The sequence below is a fragment of the Leptonychotes weddellii genome, chromosome 5, assembly GCF_054177405.1.
Source record: "Leptonychotes weddellii isolate Sample4059 chromosome 5, ASM5417740v2, whole genome shotgun sequence".
Classification (NCBI taxonomy): Eukaryota; Metazoa; Chordata; class Mammalia; order Carnivora; family Phocidae; genus Leptonychotes; species Leptonychotes weddellii.
Genome location: NC_138373.1, coordinates 46,628,529 through 46,647,553, shown reverse-complemented (window position 1 = coordinate 46,647,553; position 19,025 = coordinate 46,628,529). Strand labels below are relative to the sequence as shown.

The window sequence follows — 19,025 nt, the reverse complement described above, 5'->3', positions numbered from 1 at the left end:
TTTGCTTTTCTTTTTCAACATTCCTCTGGCTATTCGGGGTCTTTTCTGGTTCCATACAAATTTTAGGATTATTTGTTCCATTTCTTTGAAAAAAAGTTGATGGTATTTTGATAGGGATTGCATTAAATATGTAGATTGCTCTAGGTAGCATTGACATCTTCACAATATTTATTCTTCCAATCCATGAGCATGGATTTCTTTGTGTCTTCAATTTCTTTCATGAGTACTCTATAGTTTTCTGAGTATAGATTCTTTGCCTCTTTGGTTAGATTTATTCCTAGGTATCTCTTGGTTTTGGGTGCAATTGTAAATGGGATTGACCCCTTAATTTCTCTTTCTTCTCTCTTGTTGTTGGTGTATAGAAATGCAACTGATTCCTGTGCATTGATTTTATATCCTACCAATTTACTGAATTCCTGTATGGGGTCTAGCAGTTTTGGGGTGGAGTCTTTTGGGTTTTCCACATAAAGTATCATATCATCTGCAAAAAGTGAGAGTTTCACTTCTTCTTTGCTGATTTGGATGCATTTTATTTCTTTTTGTTGTCTGATTGCTGAAGCTAGGACTTCTAGTACTATGTTGAACAGCAGTGGTGATAGTGGACATCCCTGCCGTATTCCTGACCTTAGGGGGAAAAGCGCTCAGTTTTCCCCTATTGAATATGATATTTGCTGTGGGTTTTTCAGAGATGGTTTTTATGATATTGAGGTATGTACCCTCTATACCTACACTGTGAAGAGTTTGAATCAAGAAAGGATGCTGTACTTTGTCAAATGCTTTTTCTGCTGTTTTGATTACTTGTTTGACCCACTGGTCAGGAGCATGTTTAATCTCCACATATTTGTAAATTTTCCAATTTTCTTCTTGTAATTAATACCATTTTGATCAGAAAAACAGCTTGATATATGGATTTCAGTTTTCTAATTAAGATATGTGATGTGATGCCTAATATAGGATTAATCATGGAGAGTGTTCTATGTGCATTTCAGAAGAATGTGTATTCTGCTGTTTCTGGATGAAATAGTTTGTATGTTTCCATTAAGTCCATCTGGTTTAACATGTAATTTAATCTATTAATTTTTGATGGAGGGATAGTAAAGTCCCTCATTATTGTATGACTGTCTATTTCTCTCCTTAGGTCTATTAATATTTCCTTTATATATTTAGGTGCTGCTCTATAGGGTACCTAAATATTTGCAAATGTCCTATCCCTTTGATGAATTGATTCCCTTATCATTATATCATGATCTGTGTTTATTATAGCTTTTCTCTTAGTCTATTTTTCTGATAACCATGTAGCTACCCCAGCTTTCCTTTAGTTTCTATTGGCATGGATGTTCTTTTCCATCCTTTCACCCTCAGTCTTTGTGTTTTCAAAGCTGAAGTGAGTCTTTTGTAGGCAGCATATAGATGGGTCATGTATTTGATCCATTAAACCATTTCTTTTGATTGGAACATTTAGACTATTTACATTTAATAATTGATACGTACTTATTGTGATTTTGTTAATGGTTTGCTGGTTGTTTCATAATTTCTTTATTCCTTTCTTTTTCTATTGCTCTTTTTGTTATTTGATGATTTTCTGTAGTAGTATGCTTAGAGACCTTTATCATGTGTATCTACTATAGGTTTTTGCTTTGTAGTTACCATGAAGTCTATATAAAACAACTGAAAACAGTATTTTAAAGATCACAGAACTTATTTTTGAAAGCATTCTAAAGCTCCACATTTTAACTCTCCCCTTCCATTTTGTTTTTGATGTCACAATTTGCAATATCTTTTTATCCATTAACAAATATGTGTATAGTTATTTTTACTACTTTTGTTTTTTAACCTTCATACTGGCATTATAAGTGATTAACCCACTGCCTTTATAACATTACATTATTTTGAATTTTAGTATATATTTACCTTTACTAGTGAGATTTGTACTTGCATATATTGTTAAGCTTTTTTTTCAGCTTTAATATTTCTTGAAAGGTGGGTCTAGTGCTGATGAATTCCTTTTGCTTTTGCTTGTCTGGAAAACTCTCAGTTCTGAAGGATAGTTTTACTGGGTAGGGTATTCTTGGTGGGCAGTTTTTTCTTTCCACTCTTTATATCTATAGGCATACCTCTGAGATATTGTGGGTTCAGTTCCAGACCACCACAATAAAGTGAATGTTGCAATAAAGCAAGTAAAATGAGTTTTTTGGTTTCCCAGTATATATAAAAGTTAAGTGCACAATAGTATTATATCTTAAAAAAATACATATACATACCTTAATTTAAAAATACTTTATTAAAAAAATGCTAAACATCATCTGAACTTTCAGGTCAGAGTAGCAATCATTGATGGCTGTTGACTGATCAGGGTGGGGGTTGAAGTGACTGGGGCAATTTCTTTAAGACAACAGTGAAGTTTACCAGAGTGATTGACTCTTCCTTTCATGAAGGATTTCTCTGTAGCATGTGATGCTGTTTCATAGTATTTCACCCATAGTACTTCCTTTTCAAAACTGGAGTCAATCCTCTCAAACCCTGTTGCTTTATCAACTAAGTTTATGTAATAATCTAAATCCTTTGTTTTCATTTCAACAATCTTGATAGTATCTTCAACAGGAGTGGATTCATCTCAAGAAACCACTTTCTTTGTTCATCCATAAGAAGCAACTCCTCATTTGTTCAAGTTTTATCATGAGATTGCAATAATTCAGTCCCATCTTCAGGCTCCACTTCTAATTCTGGTTCTTTTCTACTTCCACTTCATCTGCAGTGACTTCCTTCACTGAAGTTTTGAACCCTTTAAAGTCATCCACGAGGACTGGAATAAACTTTTTCCAAACTCTTGTTAATGTTGATGTATGACATTTTCCTACGAATTATGAATGTTCTTACTGGCATCTAGAATAGTTTTTAATTTATTTTGCCCAGATCATCAGAGGAATCACTATCTTTGGCAGCTATAGCCTTATAAAATGTATTTTTTAGATAATTAGACTTGAAATATGAAGTGACTCCTTGGTCCATGGGCTGAAGCTGGCTATTGTGTTAGCAGGCATGAAAGCAGTAATCTCATTGCACATCTCCATCAGAGCTCTTGGGTGACCAGCTACATTGTCATTGAGCAGTAATATTTTGAAAGAGATCTTTTTTCTGAGCAAATCTGAACAGTGGGCTTAAAATATTTAGTAAACCATGTTGGTTTTATTTTTTAACCTGAACCATATTCAGCCTGCTTTTTGGTTCTATTTATAGAACACAGAATAGATTTATCATGATACTTAAGGGCCCTAAGATTTTCAGAATGATAAATGAGCATTGACTTCAACTTAAGGTCACCAGCTGCATTGGCCTTTAACAAAGGAGCCAGTCCTTTGAAGTTTTGAAGCCAGGCATTAACTTCTCCTCTCTAGCTATGAAAGCCCTAGATGGCATCTTTTTCCAATAGAAGGTTGTTTCATCTACATTGAAAATCTATTGTTTAGTGTAGCCACCTTCATTAATTATCTCAGGTAGAATCTCCTGGATAACTTGCTGCAGCTTCTTCATCTGTACTTGGTGCTTCACCTTGCACTTGGATGTTATGGAGATGGTGTCTTCCTTAAACCTCATGAACCAACCTCTGCTAGCTTCATAGTTTTCTTCTGTAGCTTCCTCACCTCTCTTAGACTTCATGGAATTGAAGAGAGCTAAGACCTTGTTCTGAGTGAGGCTTTGGCTTAATCCTGTGGCTGGTTTGATCTTCTCTCCGGATCACTAAAGCTTTCTTCACATCAGCCAAAAAGCTGTTTTGCTTTCTTATAATTTGTGTGTTCAGTGGAGTAGCACCTTTAATTTCCTTGAAGAACTTTTCCTTTGCATTCACAGCTTGGCTAACTGTTGGGTGTAAGGGGTCTAGCTTTCAGCCTGTTTCAGATTTTGCCATGCCTTCCTCACTAAGCTTAATTATTTCTAGCTTTTGAATTAAAGTGAAAGATCCATGACTCTTCCTTTTACTGGAACACTTAGAAGCCATTGTAGGGTTATAAACTGGCCTAATGTCACTATTGTTGTGTGTCAGGGAAGAGGGAGGCCCAAGGGTGAAGGAAAGAGATTGGGGGAATGGCCAGTTGGTGGAGGAGTCAGAAAACACACATTTAAGTTACCTTCTTATGTGGGTGTGGTTAGTGACACCCTAGAACAAGTATAAGAGTAACATCAAAGATCCTAGGTCACCATGACATTTAATAATGAAAAAGTTGGAAATATTTCAAGAGTTACCAAAATGTGACACAAAGTGAATGTTGGAAAATTGGCACCAATAGACTTATTCAGCAAATTGCCACAAATCTTCAGTTTGTAGAAAATGCAGTATTTGTGAAGCACAGCAAAATGAGGTATGCCTGTATATATCATGCAAGTCTCTATGGGCCTGGAAGATTTCTGCTGAAAAATCTGCTGATAGTCTCATGTGTGGTGGGTCCCCTTACATAACAAGTTTTTTTTCCCCTGTTTTTAAGATTCTCTCCTTATCTTTAAATTTGACAATTTAATCACAGTGTATCTCAGTGCTAATCTCTTTGGGTTCATCTTATTTAATATTCTGGGCATCCTGGATCTGCATGCCTGTTTCCTTTCCCAGGTTAGGGAAGTTTTCAGCCATTATTATTTAAATACATTTTCTGCCTCTTTCTCTATTTCTCTTAGGGGACAACACCAAGCAGACCAACATTCACATCATGGGGTCCCCAATCTTTTTTTTTTTTTTTGCTGTTCTGATTGGATAATTTCCACTGCCCTTTGAATTCATGGATCCTTTTTTCTGTCTTCAAGTGTGCTGTGCAACTCCTCTGTAGTATTTTTCTGTTCAGTTATTGTATTCTTCAGCTCTGTCACTTCTATTAGGTACTTTGTTCTATTTTTGTTGAAATTTTCACTTGATTCATGTGTTATTCTCTTGAATTCAGTGGACATCTTTATCACTGTTATTTTGAGCTCATTGTCAGGCAAATCACTTATCTCCATTTCATTAAGGTCTTTTTCTGGGGTTTTATCTTGTTCTTTTGTCTGGAACATATTCCTCTGTTTCTTCATTTTGATCTATTCTCTGTATTGGTGTCTATGCATTAGATAAAAGAGCCAAGTCTCCCATTCTCCTCTGGCTTATTAGCTCTTGGCTGTCTCTCAACCTCTGTGACTGTCCAAGCAACCTGCTTTATTCTTAGTGGCTCCCAGAAGTGGAGGTTGTGCCAAGACCTTTCATTGTCTCAAAGGGGAGGATCTCAGTCAGCATCTGGATTCAGGCTGATTGGAAAGCAGAACTTGAAGTAGTAACTTTTAAAGTTTGCAGATTTCTCTTTCAGGGGAAGATAAGAAGATGGGCATTTCTGTATGCTCCCTCTGTGCTGAGGTCTGTGGTGCTAGACAGTTAATAAGTGTTTCTTTGGTTGCTACTGTCCTAATGAACTCATAAACACGTGCCATGTTCTCAAGGGATGGGTCCTCTGAGCATCAGACACAAAAGCCAGGGTGCTAGATGTGTAGACAAACTCCTTTCTTGAGGTTAACCTGGAACAGAGGGAGAGCATGAAGAGGACTCCCACAGGCCTCCACAGTCTTTGGAGAGTCTTTTCAGTTTGTTAAATTAGAAACCTGCTTATCAGGCCAAAACTCTAAGATAAGCAAATAGACTTTTTTCACAGAAAGATGGGGTGCTTTTCAGTCTGTTGCCTCTACACTGGGTCCTGAGGGGTGGTTGCCATGAGGTTTTTAGTTTTGTATAGCCTGTGAGTCTCATGGACGTAAGTCTGGTGGCTTTCAAAGCTACCTTTTGCACAGGGGCTCCTCTCTCAGATACACATCTTAACGGTTGGGGTTCAAATCCTTTGCTCCTCAAGGAGAAGCTCAGAATTGTGAGTCTCCTCCCAATTCTGAGTTGTGGCACTGGGGCTGGGGTTGATGGTATGTGTCTTGGCCTCTTCTACATATCGCAATGTGGGTTTTTTGCTTGTTTGTATAATATGTAGGAGTCACTCAACAATTGATTTTTCAGAGGAAATTGTTCTTTAGGTAGCTGTATATTTGGTGTGTCCATGGAAGGAGAGGAGTTCAGGATCCTCTTATGTCACCATCTTGAACTGGAATCTCTTGTCTTTTTGATAAGAGCCATTCTAATAGGTAGGAGGTGATAATATTGTGGTATGGATTTTCATTTCTCCAATGAGTAGTGATGTCTAGCACCATTGCATATACTTGTTGGCTGTATTTATATCTTTGGAGAAATCTGTTGAGGTCCTCTGAGAGACCCTGGAACTGGTATGCAGATGACTGCAGGGTTCCTAGGTAACCTAGGGTGCCTGTTACCCGATACATGGGTGGCCCAGACTCCTCCTGGATCCCATAGCTCTCTCAAAGGCACTAATATTTAGGGATGGATGCGCAATTTTTATTGTTGGGCTGGGGGACAAAAACGAGAGAGGTCTTAGGCTGCCGTGATGCTAATGTCACTCTTCAATCTTAGGACAATATTATTTGTTGTATATATGTTTGTACATGTGGGAGTATTTCAATGAGATCACTGTGACTAGGTCACAGGGACTTGCAGTTTTCATTTTGGTAGATATAGCCAAATCACTTTTTATAGAGGTTTACACTCTATCCACAGGATAAGAGTGCCTATTTCTCCAACTATTGACTTTATTTTGCCAGTCTGAAAAAGAGCAATTCATTATAGCCCTAATTGGCATGTATCTTTATATTTCCTTTCCAGTGAACTATCCCTATTCTTTTTGTATTTTTCTTTTTTTTAAGTAATCTCTACACCCATGTGGGGCTCGAGCCCACAACCCTGAGATCAAGAGTCACATGTTCTACTGACGGAGCTAGCCAGGTGCCCCACTTTGTATATTTTTTTGTTTTGGGTTTTGGTCTTTTACTTATTGATTTATTGGAGCTCTTTTTTTAATTGATCGGTATAACAAAAAAAACCCAACACAAAACCACAACAACAAGAACCAGGGGGGTTTTGGTAAGAAACAAAAACTGAGTTTTTAAAAGTGCCCCTTCCTTCAAGCCCATCCTGCCATGACCAGAACAATTCCCAGAGTGGGAGTATCTGATGCATAGTGCAGCAAAGCCCTTTAAGTAAAAATACTTTGAAGGCCCTCTATGGCAGATCCTCACACTTAGGCTTGCCTGGAAAATGTTTTAAAACCAGGTTAGAATAGGCAAAAATTGCTGAATCAGAGCAAAAAGTGAAAAGTCACCAATGCCCTCAGGGAATCAATAATAGTATACAAGTTGGTAAGCATGTCAAAAGACAAAATATGCAATAGATTTTAAAAATTAAACTATGGAAGATACCCCAGAGAGGGTACTTTAATTTTGCTGTTAGGGCAGGGTTCACAGGGTGAAACCCAGAAGGGGCCTTGAGGGTTGTCCTCATCCTGGGGTTGGAGCGAATGGCTGTCAGAGCCTGTGTTGTTGGGTACATGACAGCACCCAGGGACACTGCTCTAGGGAGGTTTTATGAAACTCACCTGCCTCTCCCATGGCATTTTTCCCCCCAGCTCATGTGTTCGTCAGTGCAGAAAGCTCTGTTTGAGGAGGAGGACCATGTCAAGAAACTGCAGCAGAAGGTGGCCACTCTGGAGAAGCGGAACAAACAGCTTCGGGATCGGGTGAAGAAGGTCAAGAGGTCATTGAGGCAGGCACGGAAGAATGGTCGCCACCTGGAGCTGGTGAACCAGAAGCTCAGCGAGAAGTTAGCAGCTGCAGCAGGTGCCCTCCCACACATTAATGCCCTGGGGCAGGAGCCACCAGGTGCCACGTACCTGCGGGGGTAACAGGGACTGGGTAATGGCCTAGCCTGGCTCTGCTGGAACATGTTGCCTCTTGCCAGGGAATGTAAAGTGATGGTAGGTTTTAATGTGCACATAGGTCAAAAAATCTTGTAGATGATGTTTTTAATATGCGTTTGGTAGTGCCTAGTTACTTGAAGGGGCAAGTCTTGCTAATTTTCTTAGTTGCTGGGCTCCTTCCCCTCTCTGCCTTGCTCCCAGACCTAGTGCTTTCACTAGTGCACGATCCTGGAATGTCATGTGCTTGCCTAGGGCCTGTCTCCAGCTTTCAGGAGCACACTGGAAAGTGTACTTACTATGGAAAGAATATTTTAGAATCTCTAGATGTATGAGAATCAAGGGTTTCAACCTTCAGAAGAGAGGCAGTGGGATCTCCAGGTCTGGGCTCCAGGACCATCATTAGTTAGAGAAGGGATCAGCAGCAAGTCTTGGAACCTTCTGGTGTCTCCTTTGCCAGTTTTGGAAGGAGGAAGGCAGGCTTGCAAAGCACCCAAGGATGCCTGCAAATATATATATGCATGGTGTCCTTACTCCAGCCAGCATTTCCTCACAGCTGAAGCATTGGCGGGGGGCGGGGGCATGGCAGCAGGTAATTGAACAAGATGAATTATACCCAATTTCCAACACCAGTTACCCAGAGTTAAAGAGGATACCTGTGGGTCACTTTAGTCTAAAGGAGAATTGCCTTTGTGGACTGGTCATGTTTTACCAAACCATGTTCCTGAGTTGGGAAGAGCCTGAGCAATATCTCAGCCCCTACTAAATGCAGATTTACTGCTTGCTCATTAACTCCTTCCAGCTGCTTGGAATTTGAGGTAAATTGACCCAGTACACTATTAACTTCTGTTCTGCAAAGATACCTCCATACCTATTGGAATCAAGTGACCGTGCCTCATTCCCATCCAGGCACCCAAAGAGCTTGTTCCAGGCAGTTCTGCAGAGTCTCGATGCAAGCATTTTCACCACCTAAGTAAATTGGCTGTAAGGCAATTTTGCTGTCAGAGAGAAAATAACTGATTGGTTTCATTTCTCTGTTGACAAACTACGTTCCCATTTTTCTGTTACATGAATCTTAGCCCTCCTAATGGTCTATGACCAGTATACATGGTGGTCTTAAAACAGTGGATGATAACTCCATATATCAACTTGATAGAAAATACAGTAACTGGAAGTGTGAAATAAGACTATAAGGCCAGATTGCATACCATACTGTAATACAGAGTGGTAGTTTATCAGTTATAAAAGCTGTAATGCATTTCTGAGTTCTTTTGTATGTCCCATAGAACTTTTGAACATGTATTGATAGACATGCATCATTATGCTAAGAATGAACAGTAATGTAAAAGCTTTCATAGTGTAATACAAAGTTCAGTTACAAATATGCATCCTAGGATTTGGAAAATGGGTACTTCTCTTAAAAAGGACATAATGAAGAAATTAGTAAGGTGCCTCTTTTATTTTTTGTTATTTTATCTCTTATGGCCAAATTGCCTTCTGGCCAATGAGTTATGCAGTGAAAATGCTTGTGGCAAAGATGCCTATGGTGGAAATACCAGACAGGGTCCAGGCATTCCAATCTCTGCTTCTGTATGCACACACTTCCCACCCACCAGGGCTGTCCAACCCTGGGAGTAATTGAGCCCACTTGACAGTGTGTCTCTCAGAGCACTTCACCCTGTTTGGAAAGAAACCTTTAAAGACAGTACTACGAGTAAGAAGAGTATCCATTATATAGAACATCTGAGCCCTTAATTTAGGTACATTTGAACCAGTTGCAGTTTTGTTCTTAAGAAGGCAACTGAGTGAGCGTCTTGTGATCGTCTTCTCGTGGACCTCCAAATCTACAAGTCTCTTTTCCGTGTTGTCCCAGATAGAACCTTCAGGTTCCTCATCAGGAAATCTCCCCCTAGACCACTCCAGACACTGCAGCACCTGATTATGTTGTCCTGTCCATTGGAAATGGCAATTATATTATCAGATTTCCCTTCCACTGCCTTTAGGAAAACCGCATTCTTCTTGCTCTGGCAGCTGGTTTGGGAGGACGGCCCTGTGTCACTTGAGGCTACTGCTTAGAGGGGAGATGTCTGCACTCTGGACAGGAATAGAATGGCAGCTTTACTTCTTTTCCAAGCTTCTGCTGCTCCTTTATTAGCTGTATCCTTCATAGTATGGTACAATAGTTTAGTCTTTCTGGGGCCATTTCGTTAAAGCACTTTTGCTTCCACCCAAGGGAATGACAAGCCTCAAGGTGATTTACAGCTAGTGTTTTGAGAACTGTGGAACCTGGACCACTACAGCTGCATTATGTTCTGCCTTTTTAATAAATAGCGGTGTTTCAGCCACAATGGTAAGGTGATGTGTGTTTCTTTTGGGTCAGGGAGATTCCAGCTTTGGCCTGGAAAAGCACTTTGGATCCTTTTGGGGGAGCATCTGTGAGTAACAGCTGGGGTATGTAGGAGACTGAGCTCAGATCGCTTTTGATGTTCCCCTGGGGATATGACTTGACCCTCTTTCCCAGGGTTCCCACCTTTCAACACACCTGCAGAAAAGCAGTGGTATCTGGGTCTGCTCTTCACAGGGGAGAAGCTTCATTAATCAACGTCTGCGAAAATACCTTTGAATCTGTTGCCAAAGGGAATTCCCCAGGTGCCTGTTATCTGCTGCATTGCCATCTTACTGGAGCCCTGGCAACCTGTTTGTTGTACTCGTAGGAATGTTTTATGTAAGAAGGATCCAAGAAGTCCTTCAAAATTGATATGCTTAACCAACCTGTTGTAGCATTTTCTCTGAGATGCAGACCACTGTCGAGTTCTACTTTGGAAAATCACTTGGGCTCCTCAAACCCCAGTCACAAAATAAATAAATGAGAGGCAGACAGAATCTAGAATCTTTCAGCTACAGACCCAGGAGTCACAGCTGTCAGCATGTAAGCCGCAGCTAGTGTGGGGTAGTTCCTTAGGCCTCCACGGTGTGTTTCAATGTGAATGCCCTTGTTGGACTCCAGACCATGGTTCCTACTGATTTTTTTCTTGATGCCAGGCTCTGGCACACTTTTCCTGGTGCCTGCCTGGTAACAGAAGTTAACAGTGATTCTCACATCTGTGGTGCAAGGCCCCATCTCTCTTAGGGGAGAGAGAACCTAAATTGTTGATTCAACAATAGTCCATATTCTAAAGTGGTTTTAAAAATCAAGCACCTAGTTGTATTAGGCTTTTACCATATTCTCATTTACTATTTCTAATAATTTTATAAAATAGTGATCCTGTTCCCCATGCTTAAAGAGGAATCTGGAATTTCAAGAGATTAAGTAAATTGCCCAGTGAACACACACAGTGTAAGCGGCCAATCAAGGATTCAACTCCATCTTGATTTCACTCTTTATACTTGCTCCTGTAAAATGAGGATAATAAACACTTCTACCTCAAAGGCTGTTCAGAAGATAGAATAAAATCATTCCTTTAAATGCTTAGCTTGGTTCTTGACATCCTGCAAGCACTCAATAGATATAACTGTTGTTTCTAATATTCACCACAAAGGCCAAATGCCTATCAGAAATGAGAGCTTATTTGGTGGGATTCCATATAATTTTCCTATTAACAAGAGGAAGGATAAAAACTATTTGATCATCTCAATAGTTACTGAAACATCCATTTATGATTTAAAAAAAAAGTGGGTCTGGAGGGAATGTACCTCAACACAATGAAGGCCATATATGAAAAACCCAAAGCTAACAACATACTCGATGGTGAAAAATGGAGAACTTTTCCTCTAAGATCAGTAATAAGACAGGGAGGTCCACTCTTACCACTTTCATTCAATATAGTACTGGAAGTCCTAGCTGTGGCCATAAGATAAGAAAATGAATCCAAATCAGATTGGAGGATGCAAAACTGTCAATACTTACAAATGACCTGCTGTTATATACAGAAAACCCTAAAGACACCACCAAAAAATGTTAGAACAAATAGGATACAGAATCTGTTTAATTTTTATATACTAATACAGAACTGAGAAAAAATGCCTTTTATGTTTGCATGAAAAAGAATACCTAGAAATATATTTAACCAGAGATAAAAGATCTGTACACTGACACTGTAAGACACTGGTGAAAGAAACTGAAGATGAGTGTATTCTAAGAAATAAGGCAGACAGAAAAGACAGTATATGATTTCACTTAAATGTAGAATCTAAAAAAACAAATGAACAAAAGACCGGAAACAGACCCAAAGATACAGAAAATAAACTGTTGGTTATTTAAGGGGGAAGAGGATGAAGTTGAGTGAAAGAGGTGAAGTGGATTAATACATCCAAATGTCCAGTTATAAAATAAATCATGGGGATGTAATATACAGCCTAGGAAATAGTCAATAATATCGTAATACACTTAGGGTGACAGTAATTAGACTTATTGTGGGGATTTTGTAGTATATAAAAATATCAACCACCATGACATACATATGACAATAAATGTATGTCAATATACTTCAGTTTTTTTAAAGGCATCCAAATTGGAAAGGAAAAAGTAAAACTGTCACTACTAGCAGATGACATGACACTATATAGACAACCTTAAATCCGGCACCAAAAAACTATCACAACTAATAAGTGAATTAAAGGTGCCAGATAGAAAATCAATATAGTAAATTCTGTGGCATTTATACACACTAATAACTATCAGAGAAATTAAAACAATTTCACTTACAACTGTATCAAAAATAATACTTAGAAATAAATCTAATCATGAGAGGAAAGACCCATAATCTGAAAAGTATAAAACCTACTGAAGGAAAGATTCATGCACTGTTGGTGGGAATATAAATTGGGACAGCTGCTATGGAAAACAGTATAGAGGTTCTTAAAAAAAATTAAAAATAGAAATACTATACAATCCACCAATTCTACTTCGGGACATTTATCTGAAGAAAATAACACTAATTCAAAAAATTATATGCTCCCTTATGTTCATTGCAGCATTACTTATAATAGCTAATATATGGAAGCAAACTAAATGTTCATCAATAGATAAATGGATAAAGAAGATGTGTGGGTGTGCACGCACACACACACCCTGGAATATTAAATAATATTGAATGAAATCTTGCCGTTTGCAAAAAACATGGATGGACCTAGAGGGTATTGTGCTAAGGGAAATAAGTCAGAGAAATTCAAATATTGTATGATTTCACTTATATGTGGAATCTATAAAACCAAACACATGAAAAAGCAAAACAAAGATTCATACAGAGAACAAACTGATGATTGCCAAAAGGGAGAGGTATGAAAGGATGGATTAAATAGGTGAAGGGGATTAACAGGTATAATATTAACAGGTATAATATTCCAATTATAAAATATATAAAACACAGTGATATGGTGACAGATGGTAAAGATGTATTGTGGTGCATTCCTAAAGTATATAAATATCAAATCACTATGTTGTATACTTGAAACTAATACAATATTGTATGTCAATTATTCAATTTAAAAAAACTGTGGCCTGAGAATCAATTTTTAGTTTAGCATCCATATAGGAGCTGACTGTGATCCTCCTCAAAGACCAAGGAAACCAGTGGACACAAACTCTGCTCTCTCTCACTAGCCCTCTCCAAGTTACCAGTATCTCTATGGAAAGAACTATATACATCTGTGCCCCAGCTTCTGTGGCTGCTGCTGAGGGACAGGTCTCTAAGTTGCCTCTGATAGCCAATGGGGCTTCCATTCAAGAATCTACAGTACCCCCCACAGGACTGTTAACAAAGAGGTAGTTTTTAACCCCTTCCCCCCAAACTCAGTACACAGAGAGTAAACACAAATGCCCATCTCCCAGTCTTTCCCTGAAAGGGGTCTATTTGCATACTTCAAAAGCTGCTGCCTGGGGGCTAGCCTTCTAATTTATCATGCACCTAGAGGCTGACTAGAACCTCCTTGAAGACCAGGGATGCCAGCAGATATCTGGTATCTTGCCCTCTTCCTCTAGGCTGCTCTAAGATCTCCCTGGAATGAACTTGTACATGACTGCAGTCCAGCTTTTGTGTTTGCCACCTAACAGATGGGCTTCTCAATTGCCAGCGTCTCAGAGAGAATGAGGCTTGCATTCATGAGTCCTACAGAACTGTAGCATACAAAGCAGTTCTTAACAGGCTCAGGATCACCCCTACACAGCTATATTCCTGGGCCCAATGCAGAGTAGAGGAAGCAAAAACACCCACCTTCCATTTCTCCCTAAATGGAGCCTAAGTACATACTTTCCCAGGTGCTGCCTAAGGATCCAGCTTCCAACTTGCTTGCATGTAGGTGCTGACGGCGATCTTTCGCTTTGGGACCCTGGCAAGTCTTGATGACTCTCAACTACTGGGAGCCAGTAGGAACAGAGATAGTGGCTTGGACAATCACAAAGGTTAAAGAGACAACTAGGAACATGGACTAGGATGATAGATGAGTTTCATCTCCTACAATGAGACCACTGTTAAGACTAGTTTAGGTGGCTGTTTTATCTAATGCACAGAAACACAGAGTCAAGGAAAATGAAGAAACAAACTATATTCCCAACTAAGGAACAAGACAAATCTCCAGAAACAGATCTTAATGAAACAGACATAAGCGAATTAACTGATAGAGAGTTCAATTAACAGACAAAGATGCTCACTGAAATCAGGAGAGCAAGTCATAAAGTGAGAATTTCAACATAGAGAAAGGAAATATAATAAAGTACCTAACAGATTACAAGGCTGAAGGATATAATTACTGAACTTAGAAATTTAATAGAGGCATTGAACAGCAGACTAGATCAATCATAAGAAAAAAATCAGTGAACTTGAGACAGGGAAGTAGAACTCATCCAATCATAGGAGCAAAAGACAAATGATTAAAGATAGCTTAAGGGACTTAGGGGACATAATCAAACAGACCAATATGCATATTTATAAGGGCCCCAGGAAGCAAAGAGAGAGAGAAGGGGCAGAAAGTTAATTCAAAGAAATAATGGCTGAACACTTCCTTAACCTGAGAAAGAAACAGACATGTAGATTCAAGAAATGCAGATTTTTTTTTAAAAAAAGGATGAATACAGAATAAAACACGTTATAATTAAATTGTCAAAAGTTAAAGACAAGGAGCGAATCTTAAAAAGCATCAAGAGAAAAACAACTTGTTATGTACAAGGGAGCCCACATACAACTTTCAGCAGATTTATTAGCAGAAACTTCACAGGCCAGAAGGGATTGAGATGATGTATTCAAGGTGCTGAAAGAAAAAAAACTACTAGCCAAGAATACCCAGGAAACTTGTCTTTTAGAATTGAAGGGGAGCATAGTATTACATATTAGAAACCCTAAAGACTACACACACACACACACACACAGTTATAGACAAAATCAGTAAAGTTGCAAGATATAAAATCTATATATAAAAATTAGTTGAGTTTAAGTTGTCCTTCATAATTGCAAGAGAGTTTGCCAGACAAGCAAAAACTGAAGTTTAGCAACACTAGACTGATCTTATAAGAAATGCTAAAAAGACTTTAAGCTGAAACATAAGGGCATGAATTAGTAACAGGAAACACATATGAAAGGATAAATGGCACTGATAAAGATAGATAAATATAAAAATTTAAATTCAGAATAGTCTAATGGGATTTTAGTGGTGGGTTAATTACTTGAAAAGCCAGTATGAAGATTACAAGGGAAAAATGCTAAAAATAACTAAAACTACAATGACTTGTTAATAGAGAATCAAGATAAGAAGATGTAAATTTTGACATCAAAAACAAAAATTTCGTGAAGGGGGAAGCAAAAATAACCTTAGAATACAATCAACTTTAAGTTGTTACCAGCTTAAAACTGACTTTTATAACTTTTAGGAGTTTTAGATAAGTCTCATGGTAACCATAAAGCAAAAACCTACAGTAGATACACAAAAGATAAAGGAATCTAAGCATAACACTACAGAAGAATAATCAATTCACAGAGAACAAGAGAAGAAAGGAACAAAAGAATTACAAAACAGCCAGAAAACAACTAACATATGGCAATAAGTTCAAATCTATTAATAATTATATTAGATGTAAATAGACTAAATTCTTGAACCAAAGGACAAAGAGTGGCTGAGTGAATAAAAAAACAAGACCCATCTCTATGCTGACTACAAGAGACTCACTTTGGCTTTAAGAACACACATAGGCTAAAAATGAAGGGATGCAAAAAGATATTCCATGCATATAGAAACCAAAAGAAAGCTCAGGTAGCCATACCTGCGTTAGATAAAATAGGCCTTAAGACAAAGACTAGTTAGAGACAGAGAAGGTCATTATATAATCATAAAGATATCAATTCAACAAAAGGATATAATGTTTGTAAATATTAATGCATTCAGCATAGAAGCATCTAAATATATAAAACCAACCAATATTAATAAACCTAAAGAGAGAAATATACAGCAATATAATAACAGTAGGGGGCTTCATACTCAATCTTCACCAATGTATAGGTTATCCAGGAGAAAATCAGAGAAAATCAAGAAGGAAATACTGGACTTAAATGACATATTTGACCAAATGGACTTCATGGACATTTAAAGAATACTCCAACAGCATCAGAATACCCATTCTTCTCAAGCACACATGGAACATTCTCCAAGATAGACCACATGTTAGGCCACAAAACAAGTCTTAATAATAAATGAGATTATCTCATCTTTTCTGGCCACAGTGATAGGACTAGAAATCAATTACAAGAAGAAAACTAGAAAAATCACAAATATGTAGAGATAAAACAACATGGTACTAAACAATCAATGGGTCTAAGAAGAAATCATAGAAATTTTAAAATATCTTGAGACAAATGAAAATGGAAGCACAACATACCAAAAATTATGGGATGCAGCAAAAATACTTTTAAAAGGGAAGTTTAAATGGCAAATGCCCACATTAAAAACAAGATAATAAATGTTTATCTCAAACAACCTAACTTTCCACCCAATGTAGAATAAATGTGAAAATGCTAGAAACATAACACCTACCAAGACGGAATTATGAAGAAATAGAAAATCTGAACAGACCACTTAATAGTAAGGAGATTCCATCAGTAATCAAAAACTTTCCCAAAAATTCTGGGACTATCTGTAGTATGCTGGTCAGCTTTTTAAGATGCTGAGAACTCCAATGCAGAAGGAAATGTTCACAAACTCCCTGTGTTCTCTTCACCCTCCTCAGGTCCCATATCAACCGGTTTAACCCAGAGCAATAAACCTGACTTTGTTATTTTAAAAAAGCCCAGGGGGGCACCTGGGTGGCTCAGTCAGCTAGGTGGCTGCCTTTGACTCAGGTCATGATTTCAGGGTCCTGGGATTGAGCCCCACATCAGGCTCTCTGCTCAGCAGAGAGTCTACTTCTCCCTCTCCTCCACCCCTCCCCCCTGCTCATGCTCTCCCTAATAAATAAAATCTTAAGGAAAAAAAAAAAAAAGCCCAGGACTAGACAGTTTTGCTTGGTTTATTCTTTCAAAGAATTTAAGAACTAATACCAATCCTTCTGAAACTCTTCCAAAAATAGAAGGGAATACTTCTAAACTCATTTTATGAGGCCAGAATTACCCTGATACCAAAACTAAACAAGGACACAACAGGAATGGAAAACTACAGGCCAATATCCCAAATAGAAGAAATCCTCAAAATATCCTCAACAAAATATTAAATCAAATTCAAACATACATTAAAAAGATTATTGGGGTGCCTGGGTGGCTCAGATGGTTAAGCATCTGCCTTCAGCTCAGGTCATGATCTCAGGGTCCTGGGATCAAGCCCCGCGTCGGGCTCCCTACTCAGTGGAGAGTCTGCTTCTCCCTCTCCCTCTGCTCTCCCCTCTGTTTGTGCTTCTCTCTCTTAAATGAACAAAATCTTTAAAAAATTTTATATACCATGATAAAGTGGGATTTATTCCAGGGATGTAAAAATGGTTCAATATCCACAAATATATAAATGGGATACACCACATAACAAAATGAAAGTTAAAAATCATATGATCATCTCCATATAGATAGAGAAAAAGGTATTTAACAAAATTCAATGATTCATTATAAAATCTCTCAACAAAGTGGTTTTGGAGGAACAGCCTCAACATAATAAAAGCCTTATGTGGCAATGCACAGCTCACATCATAATGGTGAAAATCTAAAAGCTTTTCCTCCAGGGTTAGGAACATTATGGACACTTTTACTCAACAAAGTACTAGAAATCCTAGCCTGACAATTAGGCAAGAAAAGGAAATAAAAGGCATCCAAATTAGATTGGAAGAAATAAAACTATGTGCAGATGACAACCTATTATATATAGAAAACCCTAAAGACACCACCACAAATGCTAGAACTAATAAGTAAAATGGCAGGCTACAAAATCAATATACATACAGCAGTTGTATTTCTATACACTAATATTGAACTATCAGAAATAAAAATAAGGAAAATAATCATATTGATATCTGCATTAAGAGGAATAAAATACCTAGGGATGTATTTCACCAAGGAGGTGAAAGATATGTGTGCTGATCCTGTAAGACATTGATGAAAGACATTGAAAAAGACACAAATAAATAGAAAGATATTCTATATTCTTATATTGGAAGAATATTGTTAAATGTCCTTACTACCCAAAGGTTCTATGCAATTCTCATCAAAATTCCAATAGCATTTTTCACATAAATAGAACAAGTAATTGTAAAATTTATATGGAACCATGAAAGACCACAACTAGCTAAAGTGATCTGGATTAAAAAGAACAAAGCTGGAGGCATCATGCTGTCTGATTACAAGCTATATCACAAAGCTCTAGTTATTAAAACAGTATGCATTGGCATAAAAACAGACACAAAGAACAATGGAACAGAATAAAGAACCCAGAAATAAACCAACATATTTATGGTCAATTAATTTATGACAAAGGGACCAAGCATATACAACAGGCAAAGCAGAGTCTCTTTAATAAATGGTGACAGGAAAAGTGGACAGCCACATATAAAGAATGAAACGGGATCACTATCTTACACCATACACAAACATTGCTCAAAATTGAATAAAGACTTGAATGTGACCTGAAACCATGAAACTCCTAGAAAAAAAATAAGGAATAAGCTCCTTGACATTGATCTTGGCAAAGATTTTTTTGGATTTGCCCACAAAACAAAGGCAACAAAAGCAAATATAAACAAGTGAGACT

At 37.9% G+C, this 19,025-nt stretch overlaps 1 protein-coding gene across 1 annotated transcript in view; it reads left to right on the top strand.

Moving 5' to 3' along the window:
* The window catches only part of CCDC3 (coiled-coil domain containing 3), a 104,330-nt gene extending 95,104 nt beyond the window's left edge, over positions 1–9,226 (top strand). The window contains exon 3 of the mRNA XM_006729064.3: positions 7,530–9,226. Within this exon, the coding sequence (XP_006729127.2) occupies positions 7,530–7,805 (276 nt within the window). The 3' untranslated portion in view covers positions 7,806–9,226. The remainder of the gene's footprint in view (positions 1–7,529) is intronic.
* The last annotated feature ends 9,799 nt before the right edge of the window (positions 9,227–19,025 follow it).